Source organism: Hoplias malabaricus, chromosome 8 (genome assembly GCF_029633855.1).
Source record: "Hoplias malabaricus isolate fHopMal1 chromosome 8, fHopMal1.hap1, whole genome shotgun sequence".
Taxonomy (NCBI): Eukaryota; Metazoa; Chordata; class Actinopteri; order Characiformes; family Erythrinidae; genus Hoplias; species Hoplias malabaricus.
In genome coordinates, this window is record NC_089807.1 from 9,416,228 (window position 1) to 9,429,625 (window position 13,398).

The window sequence follows — 13,398 nt, forward strand, 5'->3', positions numbered from 1 at the left end:
ATTAAAAAAACAAACAAACATAATATAACTAAAAATACACTTAAATAAAACCTGCAAAAACATTAGTGCTCATATTCCACTGAATATATCCTAGTGACTATTCTGTACTGTTTATTTCCTGTATTTAACATATTGGGGTTAAAAATAAAACATAAATGTTGACCCATAAAAAAGATTATTGTTTCTGTTCTATTAATTTTTTTCCCAATATGTTGAATTTGTGTAATAAATTTGCAAACAAGTGCCATATTTGTTTGTTCTTGGTAGAATATACATTTAATTATTTTAATTTTAAAAAACTTTAACAATACATAACATTTGAACAAGGATATTCATATTTTGTTTATGCACGAAAACTTTTGGGAGTATTTTTACCATGATTTGGAAATGCAGAGTTTACATATTGTGAATGTGTCTTATTGAATGGCTCAAATAAAAGGTCTAAAAATACTGGCAATCAAACCTTGTTATGGGTAAAAATTGTGAATGTTTTTCTTTCCCCTGTAAATTGTATCATTATGGAAATGGTTATCTCAATATGTTTTTTCTTGTGTTTATAATATTTTCAATGTGTTTATGTCATATATAATGTCAAAATAATGACTGAATTAAAACTAAACGTGATTAATTTGTGGGACTCCAGACAGCAGTGTTAACTGGACCAGTTTTTTTTTTTTAATAATATATAAATATTACAACATTGGTGTATTTTGTGAAAATTGACAAGTCACAAAGGACTTGGTAATGCAGTTAAAGCCAAAGTAGTTTGGCTTTAAAACTAAATCTATTTTTCAGTCTTGAGTCAGTGGGACATGTTTGTTCTCAGAAATTTGATTCTTTAATTGTAGCTCAGATGCTATGAAGCTGATTGATTAATTAGGATGTCTGGAATCACTGGGCGCATGGCAGGAACACACCTGGGACAGGGCACATTCCATCACAAAAAATTAGACATGATTTGATTGAATGGGAATGTGACTGCTGTTTAAGCCATGTTGAGGCAATTTTTTTCCTGATTTAGTGACAAATTAGAAAAGCAAATATCATACTCCAGTCTTTCATTCATATTTGAGAGATCGGGCGGGAAATTATGAAAATTATATTTTTTTTTTTAACAGTGGAGAGATTAGCAATGTTGTCCACTCCAGTCAGTTTCGACTGACCAGAATTGGGAGAAAATGACTTCTGACTCTTTTGTATTTTTATCTGTATGTGCACAGAGCTCTTTTTCTGTATCAGCATTCTGAGTAGCTGGGGTTTTTTTGTTTTTATTTTTTGTGCTAATCAATGTTGTCATCCTGTGTATTTGACTAAAATAAATGTATTTTATCTTACTTTACAAACAAGTGCTTAGAAATGTATTTTGTTTTTCAAATTAAATGTTTGTGATATCTTAAATATTTCTTTCTACCCTGTGAGAATGTTAAACATTTGTACTTTTCCATTGTTTATACAATGTCTTTATCCATTGATCCCAATAAAACTTGAGACAATATTGAAAAATCTCTACACCTCTGCTGCATTCTGCTTCATTAAAGGGATCTTAATTTATTTTTGAAAATTCAATTAGCTCCAATTAGCTCCTGGGTTCGAGCCCCACTCTAGGTGACATTCTGTGAGGAGTTAGGTATGTTTTCCCTTTGTCCATGTGGGTTTGTTTCAGGTGCTTCCGTTTCCTCCCACAGTCCAAAGACAAACTTTGGTACCATATCATATCAGACACAATAATACTGTTATGATTTTGAAACTATACAAAAACAAAAAAAAATCAATATAACGACAATACTGATATTCTGACTTGTTTATGTAATGACGTTTTGCAGTTACACATAATATGGCATACGTTATTAACATGAGTCATTTAGGCAGAGTGAAGTATAGTGCAAAGAGGTGGAGGAAATATCAGAAGTACAATAAACCATGGCATTATGTAAGAAAACAAAAAAACATGAATATAACAACAGAAGCAGGAAACTAATCTGCTTCACCACCTCATGCAGAAGCACCTGGTTGAGGACAAGGAAAATCAAAAATGCCAAATACACTGACTCAAAATAGCAACTATTTTGTATTTGTTTTGCTATTTATTGTGAAGCTTTAAGGACACTTTTTGTATGATTGTATACATTTGCTGTTTATATACACACAATTTTTCCTGCACTTAAGTTGTGTGGTAGATATGCTAAATTGTTTATTTTGTCATGTTGCCAAGAATAGTATTTAAAGTTATCTCCAAAATATCCTGTAATGAGCATGAGGCCGGAGGTTCGCTGGCTCAGTTCCCGGGACAGGCAAAAAAAATAAATCATTCACGGTTGAAGTGCCTTTGAGTAAAGCAAGGCATAACCCCCAAACTGATCCCCCCAGGTGTTGGGCAGCCCCCTGCTCCGGTTGTGTTCACTGCTGCTAGAGCTTGTGAAGGATTGCTCACTAGTATGCGTTTGTGGGTTCACTACCAGGGGTGGGTCAAATGCAGAAGCAATTTCACTAAGGGTATCAATAAAGGTTTCTTATTATTAGTAGTAAGTGGAATGGCTGCTCAAAAGGTATATATGGATGAATGAATGTAATCATAGTTTTCTCTACCATCAACCATTTCACAACATCACGTTTTCCATCACAGCCACTAAATAATGGGAGAATATTTCCCCATTGTCCAAGTTTGACATATACATATGCTCACATTTTAATGGGGGAAAAACACTTAATGATATTATATTAACTGAAGAAAATCCATGGACAAATTTGGGTAGCCACAATTAAAAGACTAAGGATTGCATTCATATATTAAGCTTGCTACCAATTGGGGTAGTATTTTTAACCACATCAGAAAAATATTTCTAAAACATTGTGCTGCCGGTTACCATTCATACACAGTGCACTGTGACTTAGATAAAGTAAAGTGCAAATACACACCGGTCCACGTTATCCCTTTCTTTGGGATATTTAAAATATTTAAATTCTTTCAAGATATCTGTAAGATATCTTATTTCAGGTCAGATTTGGGCGCATTAAAAACTAGAAACATCTTCTTCCAAAATAATTAAGATTTAGACTTTATTTAACCAGAACTGAACCAAAAATGGATATTCCACAAATATTTAGTCAGGTAATTTAAGCCCAAAGTTGAAGATTGCCTAGTATTAATTTGCCCCTCAGCATAGGACATATATCACTGTCTATGTCCTAACTTCAGAAATCGTGCTTTATGGAATACTCGCAAGATTTGAATTTGTTTTACTTCTATTTCAAAACCAGTGAGCCCCGAACCACAGCCATAGCTCTGGACAGAACGAGGCACCGCTACAAATTAAAAGCCCTCGAATATTTTTGAGTGAATGAATGAATTCGTATATTGAACTATAAATAAAGCATTAAGTCGAAGATTTATTATGCACGTAAAATTTTAATAAATCCATCACATAGCGTTGTGGTTTTTGGGAATATATATATATATATTATATATATATATTTTTTTAATTCTGTCGAGTGTATTAATATTTGTGTGCGCGTGTGTGAGCGAGCCTGAGTTGTCTTCATTATCTCGCCATGGCGTTCACGTTCGCAGCCTTCTGCTACATGTTGGCCTTGCTTCTTACAGCGGCTCTCATATTTTTCGCGATATGGCACGTAAGTATAGAGCCGCGGCTTTTTTCGGTTCAGCGGAGAGAGAGAGGGGGCGAGCTAAAGCGCTCTATTCCTGGGCCCGGGCTGTGCTGCCTCCTCTGCGCCAAAGGGCTCAACCCTGGGCTCCAAGCCGGAGCCTCCATTCCACCTTTAATTGCGCACCAAATTCGTGGGCATTACGCTAATTTCAAGTGTCTCTTGGTCACATGCACATTCAAAGGATGAATCCCATTTTAAATTAATGAGATGTTAACGTTATATTCTGGAGTCCAAACTGGAGAAACGTTATTCGAATGTTCTCTTCCACCTTAAATTGCGCTGCGGTTGTATTCTGGTGCCTGCTACACAATTTAAGGTGGAATAGTCAGCTTCACGTTTTAAAGCCATTATGTCGTACGAAGATATACGTTCAGATATTAGTTTCACCTACAACCCTTTCCTTAACCGGAATGTTTTGAGATCCCCTGTGTTAAGCTTTGCCCACTCTCAGTGGCTAAGAGGTGGATTGACTCGAATGGCCACGCCGCTGTAGCATTAGCGTTAGCTTAGCCGCAGAACTAATGACCGGCAGCTTTTTATAGTACACTTTCCTCGCAATTATTTTATGAATATATGTTTTCCAAGGTGGATTTGTGTTTATAAGATATTTTCAATGGTAATCTATGGAAATGTATTAGCCAGTTACACTGTATGTGTGTAAAATTTGTCTTAAATTAGTGCTGACGTGAACGGACAAAACGTTTCTGCTTTCCACGACACATTTAGCAATATTCATTTTACTACCTGATAACACTGTTTACATTGTAATACTTTGAGTTGCGTCTTGTCGTACTCTAGCTAATCTGGAGATTAATTTTGGAATTTAGGCATTGTGTATATTGCACAATGCGAATAAGCAGATAATTTAAATCCAAAATTGAGGTCCTTCCCCTAGTGGTGATGCTTGACTTTGAGTGTAAGTTATTTGGCTAAAATAAGAAATTCTGTATCAATTTTGGGGACTGTTCCAGGATTTATGAGTTGATAACTTAAGCCCATAGAAGATGAAGACTGTCTAATAGGAATGCCCTATCTCTTTTCCTGTTGGGCATGTTAGATTTAAGACTAAAATGTTCTTGTTGTATAGAGAAATCCTGCTTTGTGTAGTCCCTTTTTGGTTTTGGCTGTCACGTTATTTACAATATGGTAGTCTTAATGATACTTTGTGCAGTATGTGGCTCTTCTTTTTATCTTACTAATCATTTAATGTTGAATTAAATTTGAATCAGAAACTCCTTTCAGGCTTTGCGAACGTCAGGTCCACAACAATTAACATTTATTTCCTTTTAAGAAAATGAATATATGACATAAATAGTGTTTGTGAAACTCAGAGATTAAGCTTAAAATGAAAAATATTTTGCTTGTCCAAAATGTTACTGATTAGTGATGAGTGGTCCAAACATACTTGACTAGTAAGCCTACGCAGGCGCATAAACTAATCGTCAGGCATGACTAAACTGTATATTTCCATTTTATATTGTGGTTTAAGAAAAACAGTGTTGCTAAATAAGCTTGATGCACTGTTTTCAGCTTATGGTCTGTATACAAACTACACTGATTATTGGAAAAGGAGGGTTTGTGTGTGTCATTGTGTTTTTATATATGTATATTTAAAAATGCTGTTATTGAATGCTGTTATGCAGATATGTTTGTATTCAAGTAATTTTGTAATGCAATATTTTTTATGTAGATAATTGCATTCGATGAGCTGAAGACTGACTACAAGAACCCTATAGACCAGTGCAATACGTTAAATCCTGTAAGTATGTGTTTATGTATGGAGTGCATGCCATTTGGTGCTCTATCTGATTGTGTTTTCTCCTGATTTAGGCTCTGCACTGCTAAACATAATATCGCTAATCTTCAGCCACTGTTGGCTTTCCAACACTAACACACTTTTTTTTGGTTTTTTTATTTTTTGGTTTTGTTTGTTTGTTTTTTCCCCCTTTTTCTTTTCTCTTTGTCCAATCGGCACAAAGACAGTTGAGAGGGTGAAAAAGATAAAGAGAGTAAGGCTTGCTCTGAAGGTTGGTACCAGTCACCAGTCCAGCTCAGTGTGTGTATGCACGAAAAGAGTGTTTGCAAATGTCTTTTCAGTTAACTAAACCCTAAATTGCTAAAGAGCAAATTTAAGGCTGAATTATGCTTCTGTGTTGAATCAGTGCGGAGTCTACACTGTAGCCTGCACAATTGACTCAAATACTGCTGTGAGTGTTTATATTTGTGCAATTATGTGTCTGAGTCACTCTGCAATTACAGGCAGGAAAGAAAGAAATATTACGCTATAATAAATTTCCGGCCTGGTTCCCTGTTCCTCAGAGCAAGGTCTTGTCTGAGGCGACTGTATTTGTCCCTGAAGTTCTTCCAGATTTTCCAACATTCTGTGATGTTCAGACAACTGCTTGAGAAAATTTGATGCCATGCATTTTCTGCCATCTGTCAGTCTTTGTAGTGTGGTGAAGAGAAGTATAAATTATGATATTTCTGGAGTTCATTGGTTAATCTCTCCTAACATGATCCATGTTTATCGAATTGCAGCCATTGCAGTCTGCGTCGCTATATCGTGTAGTTGCACTTCTAGTGATGTACCCACAGGCTACGGTGCGAAGATCTGATGCAGAAGCATGAATTGGCATTTACCCTGAATTCCACTGAAATGCTCAGACCATGCATGTTCATTTTTTATTTATTTATTTTTCTCAATATATTTCCATTCTTTCCTACTAAAACAGGGAATATACACATTATGTGTATGTATATGTTTTTTTGTTTTCTCAATTCAAGGACTGTGAAGCAGGAACACCTATTGTCACAACAAACCTGCCTCATTTTAAAGAAGTAATTAAGAAAACTGTCACCTTTACATTTCTTCCAGTCAGATGGTGGCCAATGCATGTGTCTGAGTAACATAACAGTTGCAGAATTAGTGTTGTTTTGAAAATTAATGAGCTACAATTAAATGTTAGCAGTAGCTGTGCATATTCACAGACATTTATGACTCATGTGTACAAAACCCATTGAACATATCCTTCATTCAGCATTAGCAGTGGCGATAGAATATTTCATTGGCTAATTTTAGTGTAAATATACTTAACATTAAATTGGTGGTAACATTTGCGTATTCTAAAGTTAGACAATCATATTCTTTCTTTTCTGACAAAAAGAATTGTTAGTGTGGGTGTGTTTGTTTGGATTTATTTTAGTGATAACTAAAAACAGGTGCTAACTGAAAAGACTTGCAAATGCTAACAGCATGCATGATCTCTTCGAGCTTTTTTTTAAAATTTATTTATTTATATTTATGCTCCTCCTTTTTCTTTTATTTTTTTTCTCCCCGTCCCCTTGTATTTTGAGCTTCAGGGACTAACGCTGTCTGCATCCTGTGGTTATACTGCAGCCCAGAGAGGACTAATTTCCCCCAAATATTGCATTATCATCTTCAGAAGCTATAGTTTGACACACAATCAATTTCTGCTTCACCCTCCCTTTAATGTTGTCAGTGAGTGTAAGCCCTAACGTTGCAAATTGTATGTCTAAATTGTTTGACAGTGTTGAGTTGATGGAGCAGTCAGTTATTTTCTGCATTTTCTTATGTTATTAAACCTATGTAATTATACTCTCACCTAGTGGTCTGGATGGATGGTGTCTAAATAGGGCCAAACATTTTGTAAAACAAAGCAGAATCCATAACTGAAAAATTATGTTTTTGAAAAGGAGAGGACTGTTATTAGTAATGAGATTTAAAAAAAAAAAAACAGGTTAACTCTCAGTTGCACTTCTCTCAGTCTTGCTTTCACTTCAAAATTCTTCTTTCTTTTGAGTTCTGCAGTTGCTTTCAGTTTGAAAAACTGCCATTGGCTGCTGGAGATAAGCCCTGTCCACTGAGTACATTCTACATGCCCCGTTACGTCAGCAGAAGCGTGTGTGTGCGCCTGTGTGTGTAATGATGGCCTCTGCAGGGCAAAGCGAATTGAAGAAAAAAAAAATCTGAAAAATTAAGTACTACAATGTATTCATAATTAAAATAAGAATAGGGTGATTTTTTTTTCTCCTCAAATTGAATACAATTTTAATTCAATTCAATTTTTTTAAATAATTTTTCATTTCCTCTATTTTAATTGCAGAATTTGTTTTTAGATTCGGAATGTTGTTTCATATTTCAGCCATATTTCACATTCCAGTTTGTAAACTAAATTTGTAACTGTTCAGCGCATTTCCACTGACATCAGTGTGTTTCCACTGACAGATATTTTTGTAGTTTCAAAAATAAAATATTTTCTATATAAAATATATAGGAAAGTGAAAAATGAAGAAAAAAAATCAGAATTGAATATTGTATTTAAACTGGTAAAAATTCGGACTGCACTTATTTTAATTGTGAATATATTTTTGTGATCCATAACAGAGAATATTGTCAGAAACGCATTGCTCAGATGTATTTCATTTAAGACTCTGCTCTGATGGAACACAAAAGTGCCTGTATGCAGTTAAACGATGGTGCGTCAGAAAAGTTCAAACCATTTCAACTTTTGATGCAACTGACTCTGATGTGGAGGCACGTCGACCAATAGAAACGAGGATAGGCAGACACAGACCTATGACGCATGAAAGTCCAAAATGGATTTTTGAGCTACAAACCCCACCTCCTGCTCCAGCCATGTTCATGCCTTCTAGACAAACAAGTGCTGCATGGGAACAAGCACAATGAAAAAAAACAAATACAAAATAAACAATTAAATATGCAAGTGTTCTGTTTACAAGCATTTTTACTCATTATTAATAACAGACTGCTTTTTTTTTAATCTTATTCCTTGGTTATGGATTTTGTTTTTGGTTCTCAAAACCTTTGGCCCTATTTTTTGACACCATATGGATTTATCAGATTGGGAAGTAAACCTGTTTTAAATATGACTGCCTCCATGCGGAGAACCTGCATAGCTGATTTTAAACTGGGCCAGTCAGGGATTAGTTTACAGAGAAATTTGATTCTTCTCATATGTTGCTTTGTAAAAAAAATTGTCTGTTTTTGGTTGTGAAAATGAAATGATTGCTTATTTGTGCAATAATGAATAGAATAAAAATCTTTTTTAAACATGGATTATTTTGCCAGGTTTATATTATGCTTTTAATATTATTTTTTTAAAACATGGATTATATTCGCTAAACTGTCTCTAATGGCTTGTGGGAGATGTAGTCTGTTTATAGTTGTTTAAGGATTAGGCCACAGTGTGGGATTACAGCAGGATCTATATATAAAGCCTGTTTAATCTGGGGCTGAATTGTGATGGATTATAGTAGATTAAAAGATGAGATCAGAATGTTACACAGATGCTGATGATCAGCTCAAGCTTTGTTACATTTTTTTTCTAACATTGTTGACCAATGTATCAGTTACAACAATCAATTAGATTCTGAATTCAGTATTAGTATTTATTAAATGTTTTATAGAAGATTTGTATATTTGTATTATAGTTAAATATTTGGTGTAAATCACCTCAGAGGGAGAACAGATGGATACCCAGCAATTTATACAGAGGGAGAGAGATGCAGAAAGTGGAAAAATAAAGTGAAGGAGATGTAAGTTTGAGAGGGAGAGAGTTACACAGAGAAGTGAGGGAAAGGAAACGGGAAACGAGAAAAGGAGAGTGGGGAAGAAGTGTGGGAGGAGCGTAAGGAAAATGGCAAGTTTGGAAGAAGCTTAAAGGAAAACAGATCAGAATTTTTTGTTTGTTCAATAATTTTTTTTTTACTTCTTTCCCCAAGTCAGAGGCATTAAGACATGCAGCTGTTTTCTGTAAGTTTAGTTTACACTTTGTTAATGTACCAAACACCCAGAATAATTTATTAAAGTATTAATTTGCATTTAACATGTTTTTGCACGTTTACTAGTTCTTTTATAAATTTTATATTATTTTATCTGTATTTATATTTGCTGATGTATATCAGTGTTGTGTGTTGGCATTTCAGTGCAGAAAAGCAAACACATTTGGCAGAAGACATTTGGTTTAACTTTACCTAATTATGTAGGATTTATTTTGTCCTGTTCTACATTTGGGCGGCACGGTGGCGCAGCAGGTAGTGTCACAGTCACACAGCTCCAGGGGCCTGGAGGTTGTGGGTTCGATTCCCGCTCCGTGTGACTGTCTGTGAGGAGTTGGTGTGTTCTCCCCGTGTCAGCGTGGGTTTCCTCCGGGTGCTCCGGTTTCCTCCCACAGTCCAAAAACACACAATGCAGGTGGATTGGCGACTCGAAAGTGTCCGTAGGTGTGAATGTGTGTGTGTCTGTGTTGCCCTGTGAAGGACTGGCGTCCCCTCCAGGGTGTATTCCCGCCTTGCGCCCGATGATTCCAGGTAGGCTCTGGACCCCCCGCGACCCTAAATTGGATAAACAGATAATGGATGGATGGATGTTCTACATCTTGTAAAAACTATTTGTGGTGTTTTCCCAGACAGATTTTTGACTACTCCAGCATTTTGAATTGTGATTTTTATTTTTTGCCCTCTATATAATAAATATATATCTATATAAGCACGTTGTCTAGGACTAGGCTTAATCCCTGCCTGGGAATCCACCCCATATTAAAGATGGAGTAAACTGGAGGTGATGTGTCTTGGTGAACAAAGTGGATCTTGTTTAATTCTAATAGAGCACTGAACTTTTGGTCGGTGTATAGTCATAAAATAATCTAATTTGGGCATGGTGCTGACTGGGATGGTGCTACTTTAGAGATCAATTCAAAACCACAGTAGTGTGGGTTTATTTTGTTTTTGTTTTTTTGTTTTTTTCTCCCCTCCCCCCTTTTCTTTCCAACCTCACATACACTTTCCCAGCATGCTTTCTGCTTCTGCTCTGTTTTGGGTGTAGACGGTGAATTTAATATAGGTATATCTAAAATCTTTTTTGGTGTTTTAAAACAACAGTTCATCATAAAAAACCTTCCCTAGTTGATATGTTGTGTATCGGCTATGGCATGTTTGGTGAATAAAGTTAGCCAATGTATTCAACACACATTTCAACATGAATGTGTGAAGAATAAGGGATGCAGTTAGCTCTATGCTAATTACATTGCTCCATAGCTACATAGCCTGTTAAAACCAATGACACAAACTTGCACCACAATTAGTCTCTTATGTTAATTGATTATAATGAGCAAAAATGTACTTTATTTATTTTTTGCAAAGCTAGTGTCAAGGTGTGCCCTGATGTTTGTTCTAGAAAGTAGTTTAGTTTTCCTCTCACAATAATAAGAAAGAAGGAATGTTTAGGATTGAACTAAGGCTCAGTAACAGATTTTGATTTAATGGCCTAGCTATTTAACTGTTGCAGATTGAGATTCATGTGTTGTAAGCTGAATTGAGAAGGGAATAAAAATATATATTTTTGGAATTTCAGTTTGACAATTGAAATCTCCTTTCAGTGTTTTTGACTGACTATAAATACGTACAGTGGTTAAAAGAAAGAATTAGGCCTGCACTATATTCAAATGGTTTATTTCTTTGTTGATTTTGTTTTATGTCTGCATTATATATACACGTCATTGGATATTTCAGAGCTTCTGATCAGTTTTTGGGGCAAAAAATTAGTTTCCCCATAACTGGTAATGATTAGTATCAGGTGATGTGTAAGATCTGAATGGGTTCATAGCAGTACTTGTATTGTGGGTGAAGCTGATGAACAGTATTAAAAGTTGTGTTGATGTTGCAGCTGGTGTTGCCGGAGTATCTGATCCACGTTTTCTTCTGTGTGATGTTTCTTTGCGCCGCTGAGTGGCTCACACTCGGACTCAACATGCCCCTTCTTGCTTATCATGTCTGGAGGTAAATAACTACAACTTACACTTTGCTGTTTATTTTGACATTTATATTATGTTGTATAAAAAGACAAATTAATGGGTTGTTAATATCTAATTTTGCATCAGTAATATATTTTTTCTGTTACTGCGTGCGTGTGTAAACAGGTATATGAGTCGTCCCGTGATGAGTGGTCCTGGACTATATGATCCTACCACTATAATGAATGCTGACATTTTGGCGTACTGTCAGAAAGAAGGCTGGTGTAAACTTGCCTTCTATCTCCTCTCCTTCTTCTACTATCTCTACGGGTACGTACTGTATAATCAAAACAACACAAAGTAGCAGTGACCTTCCATTTGCTGCTCTTGCCAGTTAATAACAGTAATAAACATTATTCATTTGGCTGCTTGTCAAAATTATGCATATTTTGTTTTTGCTTGTTTAGGATGATCTATGTGTTGGTTAGCTCTTAATCTGGACTGGTTTGGAGAGACACAAACGCTGGAATGAGAGTCGCACCTTCAGAACTGAATTTGGGCTGAATTTGGTCACCTCTCTCAGTGCAGTGCGGTTCAGTTCCAAACGGACATCCTGCTCCTACACACCCATCACCTCCTGGGGCAGGCAAAACTGGACATGAGTGGCCATCACTGCCTCCAAACAACATTTACAACATGCAAACAACATAAAACACACACTATAAAATGAACAATTACAAACTTAGCCCAGAAAAACTCTTAATTTCTTATTGCCATTTGTTTTGAGTGCTATTTGTTACTTAACTGAAATAAAGGTGTTTTTTTTTTTCTCCCTTTATTTTTGAGGTTTATTAATTATTTTTTTTATGCTGTTGTTTTTGTTAGCCTTGGAATTTTTATTATTTTTTGTGCACCATTTTGCTTTACGGTTACAATGCTTGGACCACCAAAGCTGCTGTTTTGCATGGTTTTTTTTTTTTTTTTTTTCTCTTCACATTTCAGTGACAACAAAAGTTCATCATCAACCATTTAAAAATGTATCATTCTGGATTTTAAATGTTTATGTTGTTTTTATTTCTAGCTGTTTCTGTGTGAATGCAGGGGTTTATGAATGTTCCTTTCTGCTACCTTAAAGCGATAGTTTGGCATTACATAATTTCCCCAGTTAAAGGTGCTGTATATGATACGACAGACAGACCTACCGACCTACCTCCCATTAGTGCTCCTTAACCTGAATTCATGCACGCCGATGGCCAAGGTTACAACACTGGGCCTGCTGATCCCCCTGTTGCTGTTTGGCTTTAATAGTTTTGTCCCTCTGTCTGAGCCACTTTGTTTTTCTCCTATCAACAGAGCCAGGGATGACAACAAACACTAGATCTCTTCTAGCAAACAGACAGACAGGAAAGCTAGGCCATTGTAAGGAAACTTTCACTAAATGTTTGCTCAATTTATTGGATTGAAATTATATATCTTATACTACCAACAGTGGATCAACTGAGGCAGGTTTAGTTTCTGAAATTTTCTTCTTTAAACTTTTAGAGCTCTATACCTAAAGCTATAGAGGCTTATAGGTGCCAGTTAGCATCAAATAAACTGTAGCTTAGTGTAGTCATATTCTGTTAGAAATAAAGGAAAAAAATAAGCATACTTTAAACAAAAAGAAGTCATGATGTTAATGTACATTTTATATGCGGAAGGAAAATGCGTATAGTTGTTTCTTGCCAGATTATCACTTTAAATTCCCAGTTGGAAATATTCAGGCCATTTTTTTGCACTATAGCAACAGGCTATCATGAAAATGCTATTCAAAATTAAAAGTTTGTGTGTTTACAATGCTCTACATTAGTAACAGCCCTGACTGAAGGTATACATTTTTTCTGTTTCCAATTCTTCAAGCTGGTGACACTCCATTAAAAAAAAAAAAAAGTAAAGAAAATATTTTCAATGAGTCTGAAAC

The 13,398-nt window shown here is 35.6% G+C and overlaps 1 protein-coding gene across 1 annotated transcript; it reads left to right on the forward strand.

The window, feature by feature from the left end:
- The first annotated feature begins 3,491 nt into the window (after positions 1–3,491).
- On the forward strand, positions 3,492–13,396 carry cnih1 (cornichon family member 1). The gene is made up of 5 exons (XM_066678894.1): positions 3,492–3,630; positions 5,357–5,425; positions 11,372–11,484; positions 11,625–11,768; positions 11,906–13,396. The coding sequence occupies exons 1-5, from the start codon at positions 3,550–3,552 to the stop codon at positions 11,931–11,933; spliced, it is 435 nt and encodes a 144-aa protein (XP_066534991.1). The 5' UTR covers positions 3,492–3,549; the 3' UTR covers positions 11,934–13,396.
- The last annotated feature ends 2 nt before the right edge of the window (positions 13,397–13,398 follow it).